Source organism: Antedon bifida, chromosome 4 (assembly GCF_963402885.1).
Source record: "Antedon bifida chromosome 4, ecAntBifi1.1, whole genome shotgun sequence".
Taxonomy (NCBI): Eukaryota; Metazoa; Echinodermata; class Crinoidea; order Comatulida; family Antedonidae; genus Antedon; species Antedon bifida.
This window is the reverse complement of record NC_136229.1, coordinates 3,588,794-3,616,341: the sequence shown is the minus strand read 5'-3', so window position 1 is coordinate 3,616,341 and position 27,548 is coordinate 3,588,794. Positions and strand designations below refer to the sequence as shown.

Sequence of the window (27,548 nt, the reverse complement as noted above, 5' to 3'; positions counted from 1 at the left end):
TGACGTACGAGACTGACCTCGTTGTTTAACCATTCGAGCGTATCATCACTATCATCTAATTTTTGTTACAATAGGCCTAGCCCACCACCCAGAATGGCTTCAAATCTAACTTTATCCTCGAGTTATAACGCTAAAATGAATCCAGATATTCAAAATGAAAGGAACAAAGCTACATTTGATTACATTAACTTGACCTATTTAATTGACGGAAGTAAGGAAAAGACAGAAAGAAGGCGATACATCCGTAAGTTGACGCTGTCACTCACTGTAGCTAGTAGTTAGTAGAGTAATACACTGTTGTAGTTGTACTAGATACCAACTGCAGTTGTACTACTTTATTAGTACAGTGTAGTAGGTAGGCCTACTAGTAGTACTACTACTACTGTACTTAATAATGCTTAGTTATATAGGAAGAGTAGGTAGTAGAACTTTATTACTTTAGCTGCTAATAAATAATAGATTTTATCCATTTAACTATTTTCACAACAAAATTGTTTTGTATTGTATATAATTAATAAATCGGTGTGTATTTGCGCTTTTTTAGACTACCTAGTCTATTGGTGCACGTTCAGTACTCACTGCTTTTTACTGTATATAGGTGATAATACTTAATTAAACAAATAATTGTTATAATTAATATATTATTGCAGAGTCATTGGTAGAAAATGATGCAGATTTTCAACACAAACCACTTGCATTCATGACTAGAGAAGAACGCTACTCAAACAGCATTCGCAAAGCAATTCTTGCAGTTAAAAAAATGGATGCACTGGGACTGAATGATCCCTGGGAAATGGAAATCTACAAAGGGTAGGAATAATACTAGTACTAAGTATTGTTTAGTCTGGAATCAATAATCCAAATGGGACTTTAGCACTAAGGCACTTGTCAATTGTATGACCCACTATATACGACCCCTGGGAGAGGTGCGTCATTTGTCCGATGTGCGTCATACCTTATGAATACCATGACGCACACATGTGTCAATAATGTGACTTACCTTTAGGTGACCATGACGCACCCATTTTGACGCACAATGACCATGTTTTTTATGATTGTTAAGTTGTTGTTAAGTGACGGACATGAACACACCATTGGTCATTGATTTGATGTACCATCCAGGTTTTTTGACTCACCCCTGCGTCAGTAATTATTTGTAAATGACGCACCCATCCCGGGGGTCATATAGTGGGTCATACAATTGACAAGTGCATAAGGCAGGGCTGCAGGCACTTTGTTGGGCCAATCACGAGGTAACTATTTTAAAAATATGCTGAATAATGGTTACATCCAGCCCATGATCCAGCCACTGTTTAGCATCGGCAAATTTGACCCTATTCTAAAGCATGTGGGTGTTAAAGTGCAGTAACAACAAAATGCAAGTTTTTATTAGTGACATTATAAATGAAACCACTTTCTATATCCTACTATATTATTTGCAGAACTTGTGATGTGCAGGTTATATTAATATTAATAATGTAGTTTTCATTATCATGGTACAATACTGTACAGCAATTAAATACAGTATATTGTCATTTATGTGGGATTTGTTAAACTGTACCATTTGTTGGCTAGATATAATCATTCTCACCCTTTCCATTCTCAATTCTCTCTCATACTTCCTCATCGTTCTTCACCACTCCTACAACTAATCCTCAATACCATATCCAGTGATGTAGCTACAAAAAATAAAGTGGTGGGGTTTTCACAAGAAAAGGGAACAATTATCTGTTCAAGCCACTGGGTTTTCAAAGGCCTCTGTAAAAAAGTCAGTGGACCCACCTAACCCTTACCAACCATACTGGTGGCTACGGCCCTGATATCTACTACTACAGGTTGTTCTATTATTGTGCAATAGTGTTGGTAGATTCATCTACATTATTTGCTTTTACTTACTTATTTGCAGTATTGTGTGTCTATTGTCAAAATTTTGTGAGATACGAGATAATTAAATTTGACTAACCTTTGACTCTGTTGAATTGATAATTCCTTGGCTGTATAGATAAAAGTCAACTATCAACACTACCCACCTACAGACAGTATTTCAAAGTTTTCACATATTTTATAAATAAATAATTTACAAATATATTATCAAGATCAATAATTAATACTGTACTCATATGAAAAAAAAACAAAAGCAGTGATGTTGCCACAAGAAATAAAGTGGGGAACAAACTCTGTTCAGGCCACTGGGCTTGTTGAAAGTTGAAAACAAGGTTTGTGAGGTAACTTCAGGTTTATACTTAATACAACACTAATGCCAACAGAAAAGTTTTAATATATTTTGTTGCAGTGCAATGGGTCAGTCTGAAGTTATTAATATGGGCCTTCACTACAGTATGTTTCTTACCACTATAAAAGAACAGATGAACACTGATCAGCTTTCAAAATGGCTTCCACCTTGTTCTAACGCTCAGATGATTGGTACCTATGCTCAAACAGAGTTGGGCCATGGTAGGCATGTTCATTTTTGAGTGGTATTCTGTCTTTGTTGTTTTATACCATGTCAAAGATAGAAATAGCTAATTTACATCAAATCCATACGAATGTCTCTAAGTAAGCATTGCTCATAAGCATGAGATACCTGAAGGCGTGGTGCATACTGTGGAGCCACAATTGTTCATTTTCTATGCTGCTGTAAATCCCATTCAAATGGTAGTTATCCTGGAGAGAGTTGAAATACTGCCAATTTTTTTTTTTATGTTTTTCGAAATACAAGAACTAAGGTCAAAAGTGACTGATGATGCAGTTAAACACAAATCCACTGCCTAAAAATAAATGTTTTTCTATACAGTACAAGTTACAATAAATTTCTGTAGTTTTACAATTGGAGAACACAATCTTTCATAATAACACAATACAGTATACAAAAGATCATTTTACAGTAGATCAACACTTTTCTACAAATTTTATCCACTTGAATACAGGATAGGAGTGTGTAGTCAGTCATTATTGTTGCATGTTTTGGTTGGTTTTTCACTTTAAATCTTGCTGGAAATATATTTTATTTTTTGGTGCTATTCTTACATTGATTTACATCATGTGATGTTCCTAACTTATACCAGTGTTATTACAATTCATAAATGAGTAGGTTATTGGGGTATTTAGAAGTTTCAATTAGATAATTCATTAGGATGAAAAGTACTATAGAATTTGCTGTGTACCACTTATTTCACATTGGTTTAGCCGTGTTCTGATAGAAATTGTAACAAAAATATGGTTACACTTAAAGATAGGTACTGCAGGTCATAATAATCAACTACAAATTACCAAGTCATCCTAACAAACATACTCGTGACCTGATTTAACAATTATTGTATTATTTGATAAGATACTGTCGTTGAATTGAATTCTTGTCTGTACTACTTAGTACTATTATGAGATTAAGTCAATGAATACTTTACTTGTGTTTAATGTTGCCTTATGAATTACTAATTTACTGTTACTAATGTTAATTGTACAATTATACCTATTAAATACTGCATAAATTTATTGAATTACAGTATTTTGTAGATAATAATCTTTAAAGATATAATTTTTCTCATTATTTGTAAATTTTGAATAATCTTTAGTGAATATGATCTTGTTTGTTGTAAAATTTACTCTATTTTCAAAATTAAAACAAAAAACTTATTGTTAATAATAATTCTGCTTGATTTTTATGCAAAGTTTTGCTAACATTTCGGTTTAACTGTACAACAATTAGGAAAATATTGACACCATTCCATAATTATATCCTGCAGTGCAGCGAATCATTCCGAGGATCCCTCTCTTACGCTCCACGCCAGTATGTTTTTGCACGCAATTATAAATCAAATGGATACAGATCAACAGGCTAAGTGGGCGGAACAAACATTTGGTTATACAATAATAGGAACCTATGCACAAACAGAAATGGGACATGGTATGTTACTAGATATAACTGTATGTTTGTGGTGTGCGTTGTTCCTTATTAACTTTGTTTTAACAATTCAGTAAAATTGTGCTTTTTTTGAAAAGTTATTTTATTTCTGTTGGATAGTTTTCTCAGCATCCTTTGTTATTTTTTTTTTTTTTACATGCACACATTGTTCATTATACTGCATATTAACAATTTAACATAACACACTAACTAAATTATTATATTTTCTTTTTATCCATGTTGAATTATCCTATTAAAAACTGTGTAAAAAGTTTGCTCTTATTACTGTTACTGTAACATCACACTACTTTTGATCTTGGTTGAAAAACATTTTTTTATATACTGTCTACTATATATTATTTTTAAAGTATATTTTTATTAAATTTTCCCAAAAAGGTACACATCTTCGTGGTCTGGAAACCACTGCAACCTTTGACCCAAAAACGAATGAATTTGTGCTTCATAGTCCAACATTGTCATCAATTAAGTGGTGGCCAGGAAATTGTAAGTACAGTACCTATGTTTTGTATAAAAAAAGTAATTTTTCTCACCTCATACATGTTGCCTTTGTTGAATCAAATCAACAGGATGCTAAGCAGAGCAAAGGAGATCAAATGGTTTGTCAAGTACACACTGTACAGCAACGAACTTGTGTAAATGTAAAACTCTTTTTGCACCTCCCAAAACTTACAGCTGTTGTTTAATTTTGTTAGTGGGAAAGACTGTGACACATGCAGCAGTTGCAGCTCAGTTGTACAGCCAAGGAAAATGCCATGGTGTCCATATGTTTATGGTGCAACTAAGAAGCCTGGAAGACCATCAGCCACTACCAGGTAAGAGTTTATATGTAAATACTATGTAAATACTATAATAGTTTAAAATTTGCAGTAGTATCTCTATTCCATTGAACATAGTATATAAAGTGGATATATAACTGTAAATTTCAACCTTAAATCAAGTTTTACATTGTGTTTAATAATAGGTATTGAGCTTGGAGATATAGGACCAAAACTGGGGTATAGCAACATTGACAATGGATTTCTACGATTCAAAAATTATCGCATTCCATATGATAATATGTTTATGAAATATTCTAAGGTAATTTTTTTCTTAATACAGTATAATTCTCTAATAATACTATAAATTTACTACCTAATTTCAGAAAACCTTCTGCAGTAGTTTCCATCATTTTGTTAGCAATTAATTATAATATGCTTATTGCTTTTTAGGTTCAGAGAGATGGTACTTACGTCAAACCGCCTCGTGCTAAACTGACGTATGGCAGTATGGTATTGATACGCAGCTTTATTGTTGGTACCATGGGAGCTCAGTTAGCAAAGGGCGCCACCATCAGTATAAGATACAGTGCAGTTCGAAGGCAGTCTGAAATGGAATTGGGGTAAGACAATGTGAAGTCATGTTTTTCTCTGGCAATAAGAGTTTCGAAATTGAATACTTTAGGACCAAAGTGTATTAGTCTATACCTACATTTATTCCAAATATGGAGCCTCTGTGGTTATACAGTACCTGTTTTAGTAACTACACCTTAAGCTCTGTCTACACAATCAAAGTTTATGTGACAAAATAATGTGCACATACATGGACATGATGGTGTCATATCACAACCATATTTGGGCATGTCAACATTTTTTGTCAAACTAGTTTGATAGTGTAGACAGAGCTTTATAGAACTATTATTATCCTTTTGTCTATAGAGCACAGGAGCCTCAAGTATTGGACTTCCAGAGTCAACAGTTGAAATTACTACCATATCTAGCCACAGCCTATGCCTTTATCTTTGCTGGAAAAAAGATGAAAGATACATACATTCAAAGTTCTAATGCCATCAGTGAAGGAGATTTTAGTGTAATGCCTGAGGTAAGTATTATAGGATTGAATACGGAGACCAACAGTATGCCTGATGTAAAACTGCTAGTTTAAACTATCTATATACTGTATTGTAATATTACTGTAATTATAGGATCAAAACTTGGTTTGTATTATTGTATTGTATAATAATAAATAGTTACACTATCTTACCTTAAATTTGATGTTAGTAATAAAATTTGCTTTTCAGATTATTAGAACGACATTTGAAAGTGATATTATACAATGTTCTTTTTTGTTTAGTTGCATGCCACATCTGCTGGTCTAAAGGCATTTACGTCTTGGGTAGCCAATGAGGGACTAGAAATTCAGCGCATGTCATGTGGAGGACATGGCTACTCACAAGCCAGTGGTTTTCCTGAGCTATATGCCACCACTGTCCCAGCATGCACATATGAAGGTGAAAACACTGTTATGATGTTACAGACAGCAAGGTAATATTTTCCTCATTTTCTCTGTGATGTCGCATACAGTATACCCTAGCCTGGGAAAATTGACTCGTTTTTATTCATTTAAATGTCTATAAATTCAAATATATAATGTCAGTATTGTTCTTCAATTGCTTTTAGGTTTTTGATGAAGTGCATGACCAGGGCTAGTAATGGAGAGAAGTTACACGGAGCCTGTTCTTATATGAGTGAAAGGGTGCCTAGCAGAAGCCAGGCCTCCAGCCTGGAGCACTTCTTAAATGATAATTTTATCATTCAAGCCTATAAACACAGGGCTTATAGGTATTGTGTACTTACTTCGTTGTGTACATCAGGAAGTAAATCTGCATCGAATTGTAAAATACATTTAGAAGCATTGAATATTCCTACATTTGTACACTATATAAGGCAATCCTTGAATAAACTTTGCAGCCTTCTGGGCTGAATTGTGTACAGGTGTGGACGTCACATGCCACAACTTTACCACCAGAACAATGGTCTTGAACTTGTGCCGATTATATTGCTATGGTTTGCGTCCCCCTGCCTTAACCGCTCGGCGACTCGACTAAAAGATTACTACAGCATATCTGGAGATTTCAGGGTAATCATGGAAACTCACAGGCAATCTCCAGAGACTTTTTCTAGATATGATAATGTATTACTTGCATACAAACTTCTACCATACTCTATTATTTCAGAATGGCCAATGCTGCAGCAATGTCAGTACAAGAACAACTTAAGAAGGGTAAACCCCAACACGAAGCGTGGAATAACAGTCATTTCCATTTACTGAAGGCTAGTGAGGTAATGCCACAAATGTTATTTTAGTTAACACTTAAAAACCACTTGAACCAGTTATCAGTTTTGGTAATTCGTAGATAAAGAAGCTCTATTCTGTGTACATACAGACTGTAATTTGTGTAATTTAAGAGCTGCTTAATTTAATGATGCTTTAAATATAATCATTAATATAAAATATTTTTATTTTTTGTACTATAGGCCCACTGCCATTTGTACATTGTCAACAACTTCTATGAGTATGTGATGGAGTCTGATACCCCTCCTTCTGTCAAGGATGTTACGCTTACCTTGTTCCATTTGTACGCTCTTCATGGAATTAGTACAAAGAAAGGAGATTTCTTGCATGTAAGTATCAAGTTTCCTATAAACCAGACACTCTGAAAAACAGAAACTCTGGTTGAGTATACTTAACATTGATTATTTATAGCAAAGATGTAAATGACTATAGTGAATTGTCATGCCCTATTATTGTATGTATTCTTTTTATTGCCAATCATAAAACAACAAACAAACTACAAAGTAAGCGGCAGGAAACACAAAAGGGAACTAAATCTCTATGACAAGAGCATGTGAATCCGAGTAGCACGTAAAGATAAAATATAGCATTTCAATAAATATATCAGAAAATATCCACACAAAAAAATATCAAAAAATCATTCATAAAAATACAAAAGCAAAGAAGGATTCGTTATTCATATTTTTTTTTATTGTAGGATGGATATTTCAATGGTAATCAGATAGACCTTGTCGAGAAACAGATTATTCAACTCATTGACAAACTCCGACCCAACTCCTTGGCTCTTGTTGATGCTTTTGACTTCAGTGACACTATCCTTGACTCTGTTCTCGGTCGTTACGATGGAAACGTTTATGAGAATTTGTACAAATGGGCAAAGTCTTGCCCTATGAACAAAAAAGAGGTAAGAATTGTACTGTAAACCAAATAAAGGCATACTGGAGTGGAGTTGTGGCTTGGTGGTTATGATGTTTGGGTTTAAGTCCTGTCATGTCAGGATTTTTTCTAATTTTAATGACAAATGGCAAATTACAACTCCACTCCCAAAGACTTGTAATAAGACTTTGTTTATGTACAGCATCTTGTGTATGTAAACAGGATTGCCACCTTTAAGAAGGATAGTGAATGAATTCGCTTATAGTTTAATTTATTGGATTTTTTTTCTTTAGGTTCCAGATGCTTATGGGAAGTATATTAAACCGTTCCTGATGGAAAACAGATCTAAACTGTAGGAGAAGCAGTATGTTGAATCTTCTTTACAGGAAACAGATATTAGATACTTTGGAAATACATTGCTTTCTTTTCCTACTAGCTGTTTATTTAATAACTGAAAAATAACTACCAGCTATTCGTTAATACTGAAATAAATAAAAATGCTATATATTGTATTAGATAGATATTGTTTCCTAAAAATGTCGGCTAAAATAAAATAATGTTTAAAAGCAATCTATGTATAGGAATCATAGTAAATTAAATAAAAAAAGCACAGAGATGAAACTCTAAAACTGCCTACAGATAATCCTGTACAATATTGAAAAATGTACAATATATAATTTCTTAAATTGATACTCAAACTCTGGTGCTAAATAATTTAACATTTTTAAATGAGTTTCTAATGTAATTAATAAAAATATGTATATGTTGGGAGACAAGTCTTCATTTAAAAATGCTATGCAACCTTTGATGTTTCTTTAGGCATTTACTTTAACTTGTATAATGGACAAATATTTGAGGATAAAGTAAAACATTCCTTAAATTTGTATGTACATCAATGAAATAAGTAGTAGAAAATCAAAATTACACAAAAAGCATATATTTTGCTAGTTTAAAGTTACTTTTTTGGGGAAATTGAGAAGGAATCATTTTTTGTTTGAACTAATGTATACTAATAAATAATTTGAAACAAATACTACAGTAATATTGTAATAGGTTTACTATTAAATCCAACAGCTGTGGTCTGTAATGCTTTGAATGTTTTGTCAAAACAAAATAATGTACAGCTCAATTTGAACAAAATATACTAATAAATGAGTAAGAATAAAGAATATATTAATGATAATAAATTATGTATTTGATGGTTCATTTCGGATTTATATTTGTTTACATGCATATTCAGGCTTCATTAAGTTTTATAAAAATGTCATTTATCATGAATTAAAATGAAACAAAAATGGCAACTTGTGGTAAGTAAGTAGCCTAGAATAGAGTACTACACAGTCTGACAAATAGTAGGCCTACTGATATTAACTTTACTAATTTATTTTAATTGAAATACATTATGCCTATCAGGCCTATAATCGTCTTTCGCGCAGTCCTTCTGGGAGCAGTAACTAGCCTACGTACCTCTTGTATATACCATACCGTACCATAAACGGGTTTTTAATTTTCTTAGCAAGAAAATCATCATCCTACACACCCACACCGGAGGCTGGCTGTAGAAAATTCAACCAGACAACACGTGCACTAGGCCTACTTCATCTCCGAGCTTGAGCTAACTAGTAAAAACCTACAAAAATACCTTATTCAGTTGATCTTATATTAAAAGTAAACTACTTGGTTAATCCTGGCATAATAATTAGCAAGTATGTTGTCTTTGTATTAACAAAAGTAGTTTCCTAGTCAGGAATCTAGAAATTTAAGTATGAACTTTACACCAATCAGCAGTGCAACCGCCGAAGAAGAAGACAGTGGTAGTTCATTGACGCATGCGCAATTCTCGACGGAAAGATAAAAGTAAAAAAAATATCTATAAAATCCTTGGTATAATTACAAGAAATATAGGCTGGGCTGGGTCTAGATGAAAAAAAAACAAAACACGCAAAAATGTTACAAAGTGTCCAGCTTTTATCTCTTTAATCTTTTCCACACATCATACGTCATACACCGCATGCGCAGAGAGGTCTAGGACGGAGGAGGATCGGAGGAGATAAAGCTAGCTCTGCATATGTGCTAGGCCTGAAAATGGCGTACGACGGGGGTTCTTCTTGGGAATACGGAGGTGGTTCGAGGGGTGGAAGTGGGGGATCTGCTCCAAGGGTGAGAAATGACCATCCGACTAACAGTAGAATATTCATTGTTTGTGGTAAAAATCAAGACGAAGATTCCCTTAGAACTCACTTTGACAAGTATGGTTCAATTGAAGATGTCTACGTTGTCAAAGACAAGGTAACGAAGCAGAACAAAGGTATGTTAACGTAGTGTGTGGAAGGTAGATTGTAGCCTGGCTGGTCGTTTCGTCCCTTTTTTGGATGATTTGGAAATTATTATTCAATCACAATATGTTTAAGAATTGTTAGTAGCTGAAATTTGCCTAAATTAATTATTATTTTATTTTTATTTATAGTAGCAGTGTAAACTACTCTTTTGTTTTATATTTAATATTAATTTTATTGTTCAATATTGAATAGGCCTAGCCTAGTTAGGCTAGTATGTAATAATGAATTTAGATTAATCTGTAAAACTAATTATAATTGATAATATAAAAAAAATTGAGTGTTCAAATTTAAATTTCTCTTTTCCATAAATACAGGAGTTGCATATATCAAATATTCAAAGGCCTCTGAGGCATGTCTAGCACTGGAAGGCCTGGATGGAAGATCCATTGGAAATGATCCACGCCCATTGAAGGTTTGTTCAGGAAGACATATGGTTGGATAATGTCGTTACAAAAGGTTTTGTTTTGGTAGCCTTCATAGCCAAACTTTCTGGCCCAAAATATTTGCGAATCGTTTCGGCCAGTTGAACTTTTATAACAACATTGTGAAATTCCTTTTATGGCTCAGCAATGGATGCCAACTGGGGATTTTTACTCCAAGAGTTTTAATGTACACGTGACGTATTACCAGTTTTTGGTACATAGGCTTTTGTAATGTATTGTTTTGTTATGTAATTATGTATATTAGTTAAAGAGCTTTGTATCTGTAATGCTGTATATTTACATTTGAATACGAAATAAAGAATAAATGAATGAATGAAATTATCCAACCATTGCCTGGTTGAATAACCACTTCCATAGAATAAACGGATATTATCAGATGGTTAATATGTTATTTAAATGTTAAGATATCTTTAGTAAAATAAATTTTTGTTACAAATTTCTTATTGATCCTATACAGGTTATGATAGCCAACTCACGATATTCAACAACACATCGTGATATTGATGAAACGGAAGAATTGATGAGGCTTTTCATCATTGTGCCCAAAGCATACACAGAGGAGCAAATAGAAAAAAGCTTTGAAAGTAGGCCTATGATCTGTTTATTTACTATTTCATATACTACAGTAAAAGCTCTGTCTATACTATCAAACTAGTTTGACAAAAAAAAGTATAATGTGCCCAAATATGGTAGTGATATAACATAATCATGTCCATATATGGGCACATCACTTTTTTGTCAAATAAAGTTTGATAGTGTAGACGGAGCTTAAGACCAAGATTTGTTAGAGCAGCAATCTTTTTCATTCAATTTTCTTTGAACATCTTTAGGTTTTGGTGAAATAGACCGTGTCACATTGGTACGTGATCGGCACACAGGAGATCCTAAAGGATTTGCATATGTGAAATTTCGGAAGGCATCAGGGGCAGCTCTTGCCATGGAAAACTGTGACAAAAGTGAGTTCTATTGTTATTTTCTGCAAATAACATATCACATCTTATATGACTCCAAACTATCATACAATCACGTTTTTACCTTAATTGTTTTCTGTAAACAACATAGTATCACATCCTCTATGAATATTACTTTCATAACTACATTCATTAACAATCATGTTTTTACCTTTATACAATGTTATTAGGTTTCAAGCCAATATATGCACAACCTAAACATGCTAAGCAAGCACCATCACAGTCACCAAGAGACAGTTACAGTGGCTACAACAACCAAGCCCACTCTATGAGCTCCTTCTTTGATGGTGGTGGAAGACGAGGTGAGTGTAGATATTGTTATGTGGGGTTTGCAGTTAATAATCCTGTAAAAACATATGAAAGGGAGGAGGGGGGGCCAGTCGGCCTTGGGCCCCACTAAATTTCAGAAATTGTAATGCAAAAGATCATCACATCAAATTAATCTCAGCCCTTCATTTCCCATTTTTAGGCCCTGTGCCCCGCTATTTCTGGATCCGCCACTGGTGTCGGTGGCTCAAACTACTTCATTCCACATGTCTTGGAGTTGCCCATTAACTGATTTTCATGTTTTTCTCATGCAGACTACTATGGGACCAGTATGTCGCCCCCTGCTGAGTCGTATAGTAACTCATCAACATCATCAAAACTACATGTGTGGGTTGATGGGTCTGTGTCACAGGACCAGCTTAGACGTCTTTTTGACTTAGTTCCTGGAATGGATTATTGTGATCTGAGGCAAGAGAATATGGAAAGGGGAAGAAAAGGTATGGTAGGCCTAGTAACTGACCAAGCCTTTTTATCACCACATCATTATGATTTTCAAATAATTTGTAGCTTGTGTAATGATTTTAATGGTTGAATCTTGACCTTTTATAGGATTTGCACATGTACGATATGGAACATCTGCATCAGCTCTGTATGCAAAACAGAAACTTGATGGATTTGAATATCCACCTGGGTGCCCAATGACAGTAAGGCTTGAGGATGAACCAGCTAGAGGCTTTCAAAGGTTTGTACATTAAGGCTTTTTGTATTATTGTCATGCTAAATCAAGGCTGATGGATATTAAAAACTTGTTAAAGGGACTTGACACATCAACACATGCATAGATGCCAAAGATATATAATGCTTACTGTTGACATGCTTTTTTTTTAAGCGTCTATGACTACCGGCATTCAGGAAACCTAAGTTCAGTCCCTGAGGGAATAGTGAGGCAAGGCTTTGGAGGCGAAGGCTCACCTACCTGCTCTGTCAGTCTACCACCAACGCAACCACTTCTGTCCAATGATAAGTAAGAGACTTTCAGAAGTACAGTACTAATTTTATTGGTACAGTAGTAGAAAGCACTGTATTAGTAAAATCTCTACATAAATATGTATTTTGTAAGACGGAAAAGCATAAAAAAGCCAAAGGAAATTGATATAATATAGTAGTATATTAGTAAATATAATAAAATTAATTTAGCCAAGCAGTAATATTAGTGTACATTTTTTTAGTTTCAATATACAAGTACAATGCAAAGTACAGGGCATACACTCCTTGATTTGTTTTTTAGTGAGGTTGCTCAGCGTCTGTTTATAGTGTGTAACCCACGCGGTGTTCAAGATTACATATTGAAGGATACGTTCTGCCGATTTGGACACCTTATTGATTGTTATATGTTGCCAGGACGAAATTATGGTTACGCAAAATACGCAAGTAAGCTAAACATTGTTTTACCCGTGAAATGGCCAAAAAAAATTTTGTTTAAAGAAGTTAAACAAATTCTAAACTTACAAGCACAAATATTCTGTTACTGTATTCTTTATCAGATCGTGATTCAGCTTTAGAAGCTATGAAAATATTGCATGGTCAAGAATTGTCCGGTCAAAGATTGAAGGTCATGGAGGCAGACCCAAATGAAGAGCAGAGAAAGCGACCACGCGTTAACTAAGGTAGGTTGAGTAAGGTAATCTAATTCTGTTTATATTTATATTGTATAACTATAACTTAAATATGTAGATTTGTATCTTTATCGAAACCTAAGTTTATGTAGCATAAATAGACTGAAATGTGAAAAGGAGAGTGACCAGTTAGGTAAGTCAATTACAGTTTGCACTAGACAGCATCAACATACTATACTACAATACAGCATAACCATGAATATTTAAACCAATTAGCCAACCAATTTCTTATTAATTATATTGTATATATATAGTATTACATTCCCTATTTACATATTAATCATCTTATCATCACTGCCATGTACGTTTATTCCTCAATACTCATTTCACTACTGTCATATTTGCTTGGGAACCGAACATTTGTATAATCTTTACTTTTTATCAAATTAAATACAATGTCTGTGTCCTTTCTTGTACTGCAGAATTTGACTGACAAAAAAAGACAGACATGACAAGAACAAAAAAATTCACGACTTTAAAAACGTCTGTACGACTAATTCAAGCGGAGCACTCGCGTCTCAAGTATATACGACTGATTGTTGCTGATTGAACTGATTCAGACGGTGTGCCATCACGAGAAAAAAAAATGATTAGCAAAAGAGAATGACTGACCAGACAAAATCCAGGACCTGAAGTACTTGACCCACCATTGTGTCTGACCGTCAAAGTCTGCTGGACTTTTGACAATGCTGTAACTGACTGCATTGGCCCCTCTGGTTCAGGACAAGCATCTGGAAACTTATGTCACTCTGACTGCGATTGACCAAGACCTTCGATTCTTACATATTGGAGTATGACGCATGTGGGAATGTTTTTTCCCATGTTTGACAGACCCTACATTCCAGGAGACCTTCGGACAGCAACCTTATTACGGTGTTTCTGACTTTCTACATAATGTATATTCAAAAGATATTAATGTAGACATACATTAGTACCAGTATGACATAGCCTCTTCTACAGACGCACAGTAGTGCCAGAATGACGTAGGCTCTTCTCCAGACATACATTAGTACAGTACGGTACCAGTATGACATAGCCTCTTCTACAGACGCACAGTAGTGCCAGAATGACGTAGGCTCTTCTCCAGACATACATTAGTACAGTACGGTACCAGTATGACATAGGCTCTAATCCAGACATACAGTAGCGCCAGAATGACGGGCTCTACTCCAGGATTGTTTTCACTTATTCACGAATACGAATTGAAGTTATGACTTGACAATGTCCAGCATCAAGATGTTGGTACTGTCACAGTTTGACGGCCCATGTTGACTTCTTGTGTGTTCACGTAATGTGAAAATGCGACTGACAACGACGCAATCTTCAAATTTACATAACCGAAGGATATGTACTAAATGTAAGGAAGAACTTATCTGGCACAATATTTTAAAATTTTAAAACAATTTTAAATATTTTATCTGTACGCACATGCTTTTAATTGTCTGCCTCATTTTTTTAAGCAATGTCCTTTTTATTGTGAATAAAAATACTGTATTGGCTAATGCCATTTAATAATTTTAATTTTCTGTTGTAACTTTAGTGAAATATGTATGGAATCATTAAATTTAAGAAACAAATGGAAGTGGTTGTGTATTTATTGAGTCATTTTTGTATTGCTGTTATATTACATGAGTATATTTAGCCCTCTGCTTACACAGAGATCAACTATTCAGAATTAAACTCAATAATAATAATTAACCAGTTTTGGTGAATCAAAATTAAGGAGTACAAACAAGTAAATACCGATTGTGTTCAGCAGAGCTTATCGATGTTCCATACTTATTTTGTTTTACTATAGAAATGTTAAGTGGACTTGAAAAATAGCTGTATGAAATTGATAATTATTAATTCAATTAATACCGATTGACTTGAATTTGGGAAAAAAGTAAGTGAAGGTAGACTTGCATGACAATTATACAAATCCATCTTTGACCTGCAGTTTAACGGCACATTTCAGACTTGACCCAAAGGTCAGTATCCATCCGTACTTAGAATTTTAAAATGTGCAATACAGTCCATAAGCCACGACAAGGGTACAGAGCACAGCTTAGCTGTGTTTACAAGCATTGCATCATGCAACGGGCTATTAATGATGTAGTAACAGCAATTTGGTTGTTGGCTATCCAAGCTGGAATGATAAGCTATGCGACGAGATGATTGTACTATATCGTCGTCCATTTTGGGTTCTCGAAGGAGAAGGGTTCCACCACCACGTTTGATCAGTTCTCCAAGGTCCTTTTTGGATGGTGAGGTAAAACTTCCATGGAAAAAGAAATGACAGCCATCAAACAGAGGTGGATACTGCAAAAGAAACATTTAATTTAAATATATTATTTGGAGAAATCTAGTACAGTAACCATATTGACTATAAACCTAACCACTGAGGGAGATGAAGTAGTCTAGAAGACCACCAAAATTCCATGTTCTATCTGGAAAGTCTAAAGCTCTGTCTATACTACATCAAATTAGTTCGACAAAAAAAATGTGATGTGCCCAAATATGGTACTGATATGACATCATCATGTCCATATATGGGCACATCACAATTTTTGTCACAAATTTTGATAGTGTAGACGAAGCTTTAGTATGGCTACCCACCAGTATGTTGACAATAAGATGTTTCTATATTATACAGCAGGCCTAATAATCTAAAAGTTACCTGTGCTGCTGCATTTAGCCTTGCTCTCATTGGACCAGGACTTGATGGTGACGACATCGTACCAGCAACCTCATATAGGCCCTCATCCACTGCTTGTTTTTCATGCACACACCTCTCAATCCCTGAAATAATAGATTAAATATACTGTACTAACACAAACAATTTGAGAAAGATAACCAGTTACAGACCAGTCGACTCTATGGGTACACACTAAAGTAACAACTTTTACATGTGACTAAAATTAAGTTACTACACTTACACTCAAATGATACAATCCACTTTGCTGAAATTACTCCCTGCAGATATTTCAAAGTTCGCAAACAAACGCCACCTGCGCAGGAGGCTATCACGTGTGTGACGTCATCAGTAAATGTTTTGGATATTTCCGCATCTAGCATTCTTGCACATGCTTCCATTGTGTTCTTCTGTTCATTATTTAACCCTACCAAAGATATCAGATACAGTATCACTGTTGAATAAGATATGTATAAACTCTTCTTAAAGCTCTGTCTACACTATCAAACTTTGTGACAACAAATGTGCCCATATATGGACATGATGATGTCATATCACTAGTACTACCATATTTGGGCACATCACACTTTTGTTGTCAAACTAGTTTGAACCAGATGCTCTTTGTCTAGCTCAATGTCTAGTCTTCCAGTCTGATTTACAGAATTCACTGATCACATTTGTGAAACCTGAAGAAGGTTCTTGGTGTTTCCATTTTTTAAGGAGTTGGTTGTTTTTGGAAGGCCAATTCTTTCTAACACTGTACAAAACATACAGATATCAGTACAGTATTAAGAATTCTTACCAGTACAAATAAAAACAAACTCATTTGTCTTGGCAACTGTATTTGTTGCGGCCTTCTCTACCAAATAACCTGCTCGCTCAGTTTCTGGTAAAACCTTTGTTTTCAGAGCATTTTTCATTGCTTTTGTAGTTGCCATGCCTGTTGGGGTCAAACCAAACATGTTTCTGAAAAATAAATGGAGAAAGTTATTCATCAATTATTTGATAAAAAACAATAAAAGTATGTATTATTTGTACGTTTTTTTAATTAACCTGTTCTTACCGTGCCATAATATTAGCTCCATTTTTTACAAGGACTTTGACAACAGTAATCCAGTTATTGGCCAGAGCATCATGTAGTGGTGAATCATTTTCAAATCCTGGGGCATCAATCAGAGCTCCGTGATCCAGAAGAAGAGATACAACATCAGCATGGCCATGATTGGCTGCCTCATGCTGGAAATAATCATGTGATTTATTATTTGATAAGAGAGAGACTTTACATTATGGTTTATTTAAAGATAATTATAACTTTAAAGTAAAATTTAATGACAAAACAGATGGACGTTTCGGAACCATCATGGAACCATTCTCAAGAACAAATTAGTAAAATAACTGTTATAAATAAAACTTCTACTAACCAATGGTCTCCAGCCAGCATAATCTCGGACATTAGGATCAGCTCCTTGTTGCAGAAACATTTCTACATTCTGGATATCTCCCTATATTAAAAAAAAAGGTACATGAACCTAACATATGATATGGTAAGCACACTTGCACAACATGGACTAAATATATGGCAAATATATTCAGTATTCGCCTTAAGGCCAACTTGCGGTAACGGTAGAATCTGTATCTGTTCTCATCTGAAACCGCCCGTCCACTTCGCGCTTTGTGTAAATGATTATAAGGAAAAAGATAGATTCTATATTTTTATTACCATTACCGCTCATATGTGTAAATTGGCCTTAAGGCCTAAACACCATTACTTGACTCTGTAAGTTATTGTTATAAAGTTTGTCTTATCTAACAGTAGGCCTACTGACAATGTTTAACAAAATATGAGCTCTGTCTACACTATCAAATTGTATGTGACAAAAAAATGTGTTCTGCCCATATATAAACATGATGATGTCATATCACTACCAAATTTAGGTATATCACTACCATATTTGGGCACACTTTTCAAACTAGTTTGCTGTAATGTACCTTAATAGATGCCAGATGCAATGGTGTTTCCCCTTTCTTGTTTCTCTTAATGAAATCTATTGTCATAGATTTCTTTCCACTTTGTCCTTCAAGCGATGATCTCTTTCTTGTATTTGATGGCCGATCTTGTTCCAACAAGGATTGCTTTTTAGCTTTTGAAGGTAGACTTCTATCGAGTGAAGATTTTGTTTTTCCATTTGCTGTTTTGTCTCCTTCAAGTGAAGTCATTGTTTGATCTTCAGATTTATTCTTCCCATTCAGTGTTGATTTCTCAAGTGACAATCGACTTCTACTTCTTCGCGGCTCTTCTTTTGGTGTCGTTTGTTTGTTACCTTTCTCCTGCAATGAACTCATTCTTCCACAATGTGTTTGATCAACCTCTTGTGATGATCGTTTTCTTTTAGAAGCATCTCTTTTTTCAAAAATTGGTGAAATCTTTTGCAAATGATCCCCTCCATTAACCTCTCTTGGTTCAAAATTTTTAACAGTAGGATTTGGTTCTCCTTGCCATACCTCAATTGTAGGCCCACAAGGCTGTTCATTGCACATTTTTCTTTCTTTAACATTAGTGGGTCTTTCACCCACATCTGCTTTAGTGACGCTTTCGTCTACTTTGCTCATTCTTGCTTCATTCTTTTGCTGCGTTGATGATGTTTTTCTATGTCTCAGTCTGGTGTTGGTGTTGTCACCACCAATACAATCAGGAATACTGTCTAAATTATCAACAGTTTCATTACTTTCTGACATCTCAAATGTCATTTCACAACTAGCATTGAAAATCAATCTATCATCATCACCTTTTGATGGTGAAACAACTGATTTATTAATTAAATTTAGCTCATCTTCTAAACAACTAAAAGACACCTTTCGTTTCATAAATCTTTTTTTTAGTCTCCTGCCTTTGTTACTTTTTAAATCTTGCAAAGGAATTTTATCCCATTCAGCATTACAACTATCGATCCTCTTCTTTCGCATTTCAGCAGACATCGAGTGTTTCTTGAATGGAGGACAGTAGTCATCAGGTGTGCTGTCAGATGTCAATACTGTGGCGGTCAAGAAGCTACTAATCTCCATTTGTTTCTTCTGTTTACCAAGGTTCTCTTTAAGGAATGCAGTATCTCTTGGACAACGAGGTCTTCTTGGTATGTTCCTCTTTGTCTTCTTGCCGGTATTCTTTCTCCATGGTGGCATGTACTTTGCTCCTTTTCGTCTATTGGTTTTCTGTTTTACCTCCTCACCATCATGTTCCGATGTGGTGGATGTATCTTCACATGAATCTTGATCAGTGGACTTTTCGCTGTCCATCTCTCTTGTCTGTAAATCAGTCCTACAGGTGTCTGAACATTTTTCAAGTTCTTCAATTTCACCATGTTCTAATGGTGGTTTTGAATCGGATTCAAGTTCAGAGTCATGTAAATCATCTATGGAATTTTCTGTGGAAACATTATATTGTAACAAGTTTATATGTCATTCAACACTTATTATTATCACATTTAGAGTATACTTTTAAAGATGTATTGTCCCCCTTGAAAAATAATTTTCTCAGTTTTGTTTGTTGAATATACCATTTTGATGTTCCATATTAATTATTCATTTTGACCAAAAATTGGATCGAAAAAACTATTATTCAAAGCAAACTATAGTCAATTGACTGTCAACAGGGGTTACGGAAGTGATTAACTTCATTAAAACTGCGAAATGGTCTATTCAAAGTCTTTTTTTATTAATCTTCATTTTTCATGTTTTTGGAGGACAATACATCTTTAATGTAATTAAGAAGTTTGAATAAATAATACTTTTTATGGCTTTGTAATTTAGATTCTTTGTTGTAAAAAATACAAATCAGCCATAGCTATTGTAAGGAGGAAATTGAATTTATGTACTCAGTCAACAGATAATAAAACCAATTAGCGAAAACAGAACTGACCTGTATCTGTAATACCTTGGACACTTGTAGGGCACTGCTTGACCAGTCGCTGCAAACGCTGATACATTTGTACGACAACAGTGAGTTCACGACTGGGTAAGAGGTCCTTCACCCATGCTGGCGAGTCACATTCCGGACAGCTATTCTCATGGTGGTTTATGATACAATACCTGAAAGAGATTAAAATAGATTTTTTTAAAGACTAGATTGATATTTCCTAAAAAAATATCAAGGTATATCAGGTATTGTCTCTTATTCACATCATTCCTTTTTCCCTCCATTTTGGATTTTTTTAATTTTCAAAACTGGAAATATATCAAGTATAAAATTATTAACTACAATTTAAAATAAACCAAATACAATACCAGTAAAACAATTACAGTCAAAGTATACTCTACAGTATTTCTTATTTTTATTGCCAAGAAAAACATTTTTCCAATGTCTTTTCTTGTTCTATAATCATTATCTCCGCAATCAATTTAAAGATGTATTGTCAATGTCACCAAAAAGCATGTAAAATGAAGATTAATTAAAAAAGACTTTGAATAGGAAGGTTATTTTGTAGTTTTAATAAAAGTTATTCACTTCGTATAAAAAAAGTTTTCACTTATATTATAAAATGACAACAAAATGGCTAAATTCAACCAAAAACATATTGGCTGGCAGTCAATTTGACTATTCTTGCTTTAATTACAGTTTTTTAGGTAAGCAAATTTTTATTCCATCCAATTTTTGGATAACTATTATGCGACATTAAAATGGCATATTCAACAAAATAATTTTAAGAATTATTTTTTCAGGAGGACAATACATCTTTAATGCAATCATAAAGATATTAATATCTCTATGATGCAATTAATTCTGATAAAATACACACACTTCTATGTTCTATTCTAGTAATTTAATTTTGTCTGACTGGCTATTTTAAACTAGTTCACAGGGGACTATTGAACTAGTTTTACAAATGAGGGCCAAGTGCTGTGTCTAATCACTATTGTCATATCACTATCAGTAAGATCACTTCTACAGGTGAATGCACGATTAATCTGTAAACAAATGTGTATTGAACCGGTCCATTGATGTATTCATTGTGTTTTTTTTTGTGTTGAACTGCGCATACCTTTAATTACCTTTCAAACAGACCTTTGCATGTGTCGCCTACCGTCAAAAGTTTCTACTGTATTACAGTAGTTAGTTCGACAACAGCGTACAGTACCATTTATCGTGGTTAAAAGTCCTGCAGGGTGAGTTCAAAACTAGAATTACTGTATTATATACCGCTATATTGTAAATTCTAATCTACCACTATTAAAAATTTTTTTTAATTTCTGGTAGAACATTGGTAGGTAAGTATCATTTAAATTAGATTTTTTATTTAGATGTTTAATTGTTTGATATTTCCACTTATAAATAAAAACTTATCAAATCTAGGCCTTATACAACTGGTTAGGTTACAGTACTCTCTACAGGTATGTCACTAGAAAGAATAGTGGGTACATTTTAGAGATGTTTGCTCTATTTTGAGATAAATTGCGATTACTACATAACTTTGATTGCTATAGTGGTTTTTCAATAAAATCAATATTGGCATTACAGCACGTGAGTATGCGGCCATTGACAGTGCTTATAGAAATTGACTTTTATATCTACTATCAGACCTTACTAGTTAGTTACTAGTTAAAAATAGTCAATAATGATTGGATAAAAATAATGAATGATGAAAAAAAAATAGAATAATAGGTCATATTTTTTCACTTTTGTAACAAAAAAAAGAAATAAGATAATGGGTTGGTGGTGTGTTTTCTATTTTAGTCCTAGATCGACAGAAAATCATTTTATACTTCATAGACAAAAAAACAAAATCAAGCAAAACAAGCAGAATGGATTGTTGGATTCAATTTGCAGTTTTAGTCATTTTAACCTGGACTATCATTTTATGGCTTCTTCGCAAAATGAATGTATCTGACATTAAAAGTAAGCATGTGTTGATCACGGGATGCGATACAGGTTTTGGAAACATGTTAGCAAAGCGTTTGGACAATAAAGGATTCCGTGTGATCGCTACTTGTCTGTATAAAAAAAGTGTTGACGAGTTGACATCTTCATGTTCTGAGAGCCTATATGCCTTGCAAATGGACGTTAGTGACAAAGAAGACATATTGAGAACGTTGGAATTAGTTAAGCAACGGCTTCCTACAGATAAAGGTGAGAATTTATACAACAGCAGTATATAATTTAACTAGATTTGAACTCGTCACTTTGACGAGTTAGTTTTCCACACAACAAGCCCCACATGCAATATGTTAGAAAATGTGCACATACTGTATAAAGATGTAACTCCTACGAAAGATAATTGATATTATATATATTAAAATATGGGAAATATTGGGGGTCAAATAAAAAGCGATATGCGCTCTATCAAATTTAATTAACTAGCACAAATGAGAAAAAACTCTATCCTAAAAGATGATCTAATACAATCACAAGGAGTTATCTGCCAAGGTGCGGATAACAAATAATAGATATTTTGGCCAATATCTATTACTTTTATACTACTGTAGTACCACTGTAACTAGTGGTAAATTTCATTGTCATAATCTGAATGTTAGTGTATGTTGTACTGTAATCTTCTCCTCTGGGCTACTTTGATTTCGGATCAGACCTTTTTACGATGACTTATTTTGTGCAATTTGTTTTATTTTATGGTGATAATCGTTTTAAATGTATGATTATGAAGCGAATCCATGTCAGATTTTATTCAACATTGATTGGTTTGTATAGCTGTCTAAAAATGTTGTTGAAGATTCAGCAAAAATGTCAAGAGAAATTATACACGCATCGAGGACAAACAAATGACGGTGGTGGAAGGAGCACGCATGAATCACCAATTTTAAATTAAATTTTATTGCATCATTCAAGTAAATAATGAGGAAGCTGACATAATTATTCAGAATCAACACTTTATGCCAAAGAGAAGATAAACAACTATGCAAATTAAAACATAAAGCATTCATAGAAAATAAATATACTGGTAGACAAAAATTTAGAAAAGAATTCATAAGAAAATTAAATTTTTGTTAATTTGATTAGTCAACTACCAGACACCTTTGGGATGGCCGAATATGTCTGGTTTTCTAGAAAGTCTGCTATTCGGAATGTGTTTCTAATGGGCGGCGACTCAAGAAAAGTCTGGTTTTGGGAGAGTTTCCGGTTCTGGGAGCATTTACTGTATATGTAAAGTAACATATATTTTGCACTACTGCTTTTTAAATATCGCACTAGTGACCCGTAGGCCTACTTGATTTGCATTTTATCCAGGTCTTTGGGCATTAGTGAACAATGCAGGAGTGTCGGGTTCTTATGTACCATTTGACTGGATGAATGGACAGGAGTGGGATCGCATTCTCAAGGTGAATTTCTTTGGTGTGGTGAATGTCACAACAACATTTGCATCCTTAATCAAGAAAGGGGCGGGGCGTGTGATCAATGTGAGCAGTATCGTTGGTAGGATATCTTTGGGCGGTTGTGGATATAGCACTACCAAGTTTGCGGTCGAAGGGTTCACTGACTGTGTGAGGTAAGAATGGATACTCTGTTAATAACCCAAATGATTTCTGTTTTTTTGTTTATATTACAGTATATGAATATTGAAAATGATTAATAAAAAAAAAATAGTGATAATAATTTATCTACTTTTTAAGCTCTCTGCCTACACTATCTAAACTAATTCAGTTGTTAAACTGCAGAACTAAACATAAAGAATTGAAGATAACTAAAGCTCTGTCTACACTATCAAACAATTTTGACAAAAAAAGTTTGATGTGCCCAAATATGGTAGTGATATGCCCGCATATGGTAGTGATATGACATCATCGTGTCCATATATGGGCACAGCACATTTTTTTGTCACATAAAGTTTGATAATGATAGTGTAGAAAGAGCTTTAATCACCATTTTTCATCTACTGTATTTCAGACTCCAACTTCGCTCCTTCGGTGTGACGACCTGTCTGATTGAACCAGGGTTTTTCAAGACTAACCTGATGGATGGAATTGTTGAACGACGGGAAATGATTTGGAAGAATTTACCAGATGACATCAAGGCGGAATATGGTCAAGATTATTATGATAAATGTAAGTTATAATACAGCACTTAAGATTTTCATTCTTTTTCTAAAGCTCTGTCTGCACTCGATGATCAATTATCCCTCTTTATTTCAGCAGTTTGTTTTAAAAAGTCGGGACCCACTAACCATTTTGCATTAGATGACAGTTTATGAGCTGATAATCTTTTAGATGCCTCATCACTAGGGTTTGCTGAAGATTCTATGTAGCACATTGAACATTTTATTTTAACATTTTTTATTAGCCATAACTGCTGATCTGTCTGGAGTAGAAACATAGTTTCTAGTGACACCATCATTTATTTTCAAAATGATTTTCTTTCAGTGGTCAAGCTCTTACAAGATACTAAGGACAGCATGAATGAAGAACGCTCCACAATTGTAGTGGACGCCATGGAACATTCAGTGACCAGCTGGTGGCCAAAGTCACGCTATCTTGTAGGGTGGGAATCATGGTTTCTATTCAGAATTTTTTCTTTTTTACCAGCAGGCATGATTGACCCCATTATGCTTAGATTGTTCAGTCCACAAACTCAAGCTAAACATATAAAGGAATAAGGCAGAATAGACAATAGAGTTTGATAACTGTAGGTAACAATACAAATATTTCTTTTTTTATGAAATAGCTCTTTGATGAAAGAGTGTTCCAAAGGTACGGTTGATCTCCCAGTTCTATAATGTGTGTGCTTAGATTGTTCAGTCCACAAACTCAAGCTAAACATATAAAGGAATAAGGCAGAATAGACAATAGAGTTTGATAACTGTAGGTAACAATACAAATATTTCTTTTTTTATGAAATAGCTCTTTGATGAAAGACTGTTCTAAAGGTACGGTTGATCTCCCAGTTCTATAATGTGTGTGCTTAGATTGTTCAGTCCACAAACTCAAGCTAAACATATAATATTAATATAAAGGAAATAAGGCAGAATAGAGTTTGATAACTGTAGGTAACAATACAAATATTTCTTTTTTATGGAATAGCTCTTTGAAAGAGATATTCAATAAAAAAAGGTACAGTTGGTCTGTCAATTCTATAATTGCTGTGGATACATTGTTCAGAAAGATTATTCCACAAAGTGGATCCTTTATAATTCAAATTTCTCTTTCTGTGAATATTGTTCCATGATGCTGGAACATTAAGAGTATTAAGCTGATTGATTTCTTGTTTTATTTTAGTTATTTTTTAAAGTGAAGTGCCTATAAATGTTAATAAATTTGTTAAATAAGATGGTGCAAGACCTTGTAGGCATTTAAATATGTTTAATATTAAATAAATCATTTTATCATCTGTCATGGACATTCTATCAAGGTAAATCAATTCTGTTAGTGTTATACATGTCAGTGGGGATGTATTAAAAGTACTTGGGAATAACATTTGTCTACACTATCAAACTAGTTCTGACAAAAAACATAGTTTTTGTCACATAAAGTTTGATAGTGTAGACAGAGGTTTAAATGGTGGAAATCACTTGCCAGTATTTTGCAAGGGATCAATTACGAAATATCTTTTACAAATACAAGTTTATCTAATAAATAGTAAAATTAAAATGGTTTTATTATTGAAATAAATTTTAATGTATAATACAGTACACTCAGGAAAATAATATGAATAGAAAAGGTGGTTTAATTGTATATTTTGAAACTATTTAAATTTACAGGTATTTTTGGAAATTAACTGGTATGTACAGTAAAAGTGTTGTTTTATAAGATCACTAATAATATTATATTTGGAATAAAATGTAAATTAATTCAAACATAGATGATTGTGTACTGTTGATTGTTTGAGCGAGCAGTTCACTATAATATCTCTATAGTTTCATAGCAGGAGTAATTAATTACAAAACTCTTTTTATGGGAACATTATATTAAAAAAGGACCTTATCTATTAACAAAGGATTCATCAAGCAAATATACATTGATAATGATTTGATGCTAAATTAATCTCAAGAAATGTAATAATCTATTTAAATAAAATTATTATTAAAGATTGGTAGTGTAGCTCGGAAATTTGGCTCCAGATATGTTGTTACAGTGATTCATAAATCATAGTTTCTATATAAACAAATCATGACTCTCAATTGTAAAAAATTACTGTCTGAACTAGTATTACTTGTTAACAAACATAAATAGACTTACTTGCAGAAAAGATGATCACACACACCTAATGAACACGGTTCATTCAACAATTGGCAACTGATGAAAAAAAAAGTTAAAACCCAATTAAGTTAGGCCTACTTATATTATAATATAAGTCACTTCTTTGATGCAGGGGTGCATCATGGTATACATACTGTAAGGTATGACCATGGAGAAATTATTTCTCTATGGTTGGTATGATCAGACAAATGACACGTCACACACATATCCCAGGGTGGTGGGGTTTGTGCACATGACATCATTTGACAAGTGATTTTGAATAATTATACACACACTACTACTAGGCTAGGCCTCTACTTAGTTAGCACTAGGCATTTTATTAGCCAAAACATAAAAACAATTCTCAGTCAATCTAACATTCTATATATACAGCACTGTCTGTACCAAGTAAACAAGATGGGTTTGGGGCGAACCGACTCGAAATTCCTCACAATAGCATATTGGCCTCATCATTCATAAACAAAACTGGCTGATGGTACACATTGGTCAACTTTTGCTAACTAAAAAACAAGATAAAAAACAACGCATTTACCAAACGCTACATATAAGAGTTTTCCCTAATTCATCGAGAGCGTGAACAGTTGATGTCCATTTACGACTTTCCATTGTGTGTGGGTTTTTCAGTTACCTAACTAAACAGAGGCTACGTAGACTAGGCCTAGACTTTTACCGCGAGTTGAAAATCTTCTTAAACTGAATTTCCGCGCGTTTAATTTTGTTCTCTCTCTCCGACGATCTAGCCAAAGCAGACAAGAGAGGGCGCTAATTCATTCATTTATTATTTTTAACATTCAATAATCAAAATTAAAAATACAATAAAAATTACAAACATATAAGTATTATGTTTTCAGCTCCCAAATAATGTAGGGGAAGGGGAGAAATGTACTGGGATCTTGAGACTTGGGATGTTGAGGAAACCTAGCATTATGAATTTTAAAAAAATGTTTGTAAATTTTTAATTGGTAACAAAAAAACTGTAAATGTGGTCCTTGATTGGAGGTAGGCCTAGGGCCTAGTCCTTAATTGGAGGGAGTCCTTAACCAAATGAATCTTCACAACAGTAGTTAATTAA

At 33.9% G+C, this 27,548-nt stretch overlaps 4 protein-coding genes across 6 annotated transcripts; 3 read left to right on the top strand and 1 right to left on the bottom strand.

The window, feature by feature from the left end:
* The first annotated feature begins 22 nt into the window (after positions 1-22).
* Positions 23-9,199, top strand: LOC144839509 (peroxisomal acyl-coenzyme A oxidase 1-like). Of its 2 annotated transcripts, none has more exons than XM_078694899.1 (14): positions 23-244; positions 651-810; positions 2,294-2,454; positions 4,298-4,405; positions 4,615-4,734; positions 4,884-4,999; positions 5,131-5,300; positions 5,617-5,779; positions 6,032-6,222; positions 6,358-6,519; positions 6,915-7,020; positions 7,216-7,362; positions 7,731-7,937; positions 8,203-9,199. In XM_078694899.1, the coding sequence occupies exons 1-14, from the start codon at positions 94-96 to the stop codon at positions 8,263-8,265; spliced, it is 2,025 nt and encodes a 674-aa protein (XP_078551025.1). In that variant the 5' UTR covers positions 23-93; the 3' UTR covers positions 8,266-9,199. The 2 variants fall into 2 exon arrangements, with proteins under 2 accessions (XP_078551025.1, XP_078551024.1); XM_078694898.1 differs by lacking the exon at positions 2,294-2,454 and adding an exon at positions 3,744-3,904 and having other exon boundaries at positions 8,203-9,197.
* Positions 9,200-9,985: 786 nt separating this feature from the next.
* On the top strand, positions 9,986-14,175 carry LOC144839134 (RNA-binding protein 45-like). Its single transcript, XM_078694448.1, has 11 exons — positions 9,986-10,217; positions 10,563-10,660; positions 11,149-11,275; positions 11,522-11,647; positions 11,833-11,964; positions 12,244-12,426; positions 12,539-12,671; positions 12,819-12,953; positions 13,218-13,360; positions 13,474-13,596; positions 14,028-14,175. The coding sequence occupies exons 1-10, from the start codon at positions 9,995-9,997 to the stop codon at positions 13,593-13,595; spliced, it is 1,422 nt and encodes a 473-aa protein (XP_078550574.1). The 5' UTR covers positions 9,986-9,994; the 3' UTR covers position 13,596; positions 14,028-14,175.
* Positions 14,176-14,505: 330 nt separating this feature from the next.
* On the bottom strand, positions 14,506-27,168 carry LOC144839133 (BRCA1-associated RING domain protein 1-like). 2 transcript variants are annotated; one of them, XM_078694446.1, is made up of 10 exons: positions 27,009-27,168; positions 26,456-26,512; positions 20,196-20,365; positions 18,269-19,701; positions 17,701-17,781; positions 17,343-17,515; positions 17,082-17,245; positions 16,524-16,733; positions 16,265-16,386; positions 14,506-15,906 (listed from the first exon to the last, which is right to left on the bottom strand). In XM_078694446.1, the coding sequence occupies exons 1-10, from the start codon at positions 27,080-27,082 to the stop codon at positions 15,577-15,579; spliced, it is 2,814 nt and encodes a 937-aa protein (XP_078550572.1). In that variant the 5' UTR covers positions 27,083-27,168; the 3' UTR covers positions 14,506-15,576. The 2 variants fall into 2 exon arrangements, with proteins under 2 accessions (XP_078550572.1, XP_078550573.1); XM_078694447.1 differs by having other exon boundaries at positions 16,524-16,706; positions 27,009-27,167.
* Positions 22,148-24,876, top strand: LOC144840903 (dehydrogenase/reductase SDR family member 9-like). Its single transcript, XM_078696986.1, has 4 exons — positions 22,148-22,400; positions 23,514-23,772; positions 24,171-24,328; positions 24,644-24,876. The coding sequence occupies exons 1-4, from the start codon at positions 22,148-22,150 to the stop codon at positions 24,874-24,876; spliced, it is 903 nt and encodes a 300-aa protein (XP_078553112.1).
* Positions 27,169-27,548: the final 380 nt, after the last annotated feature.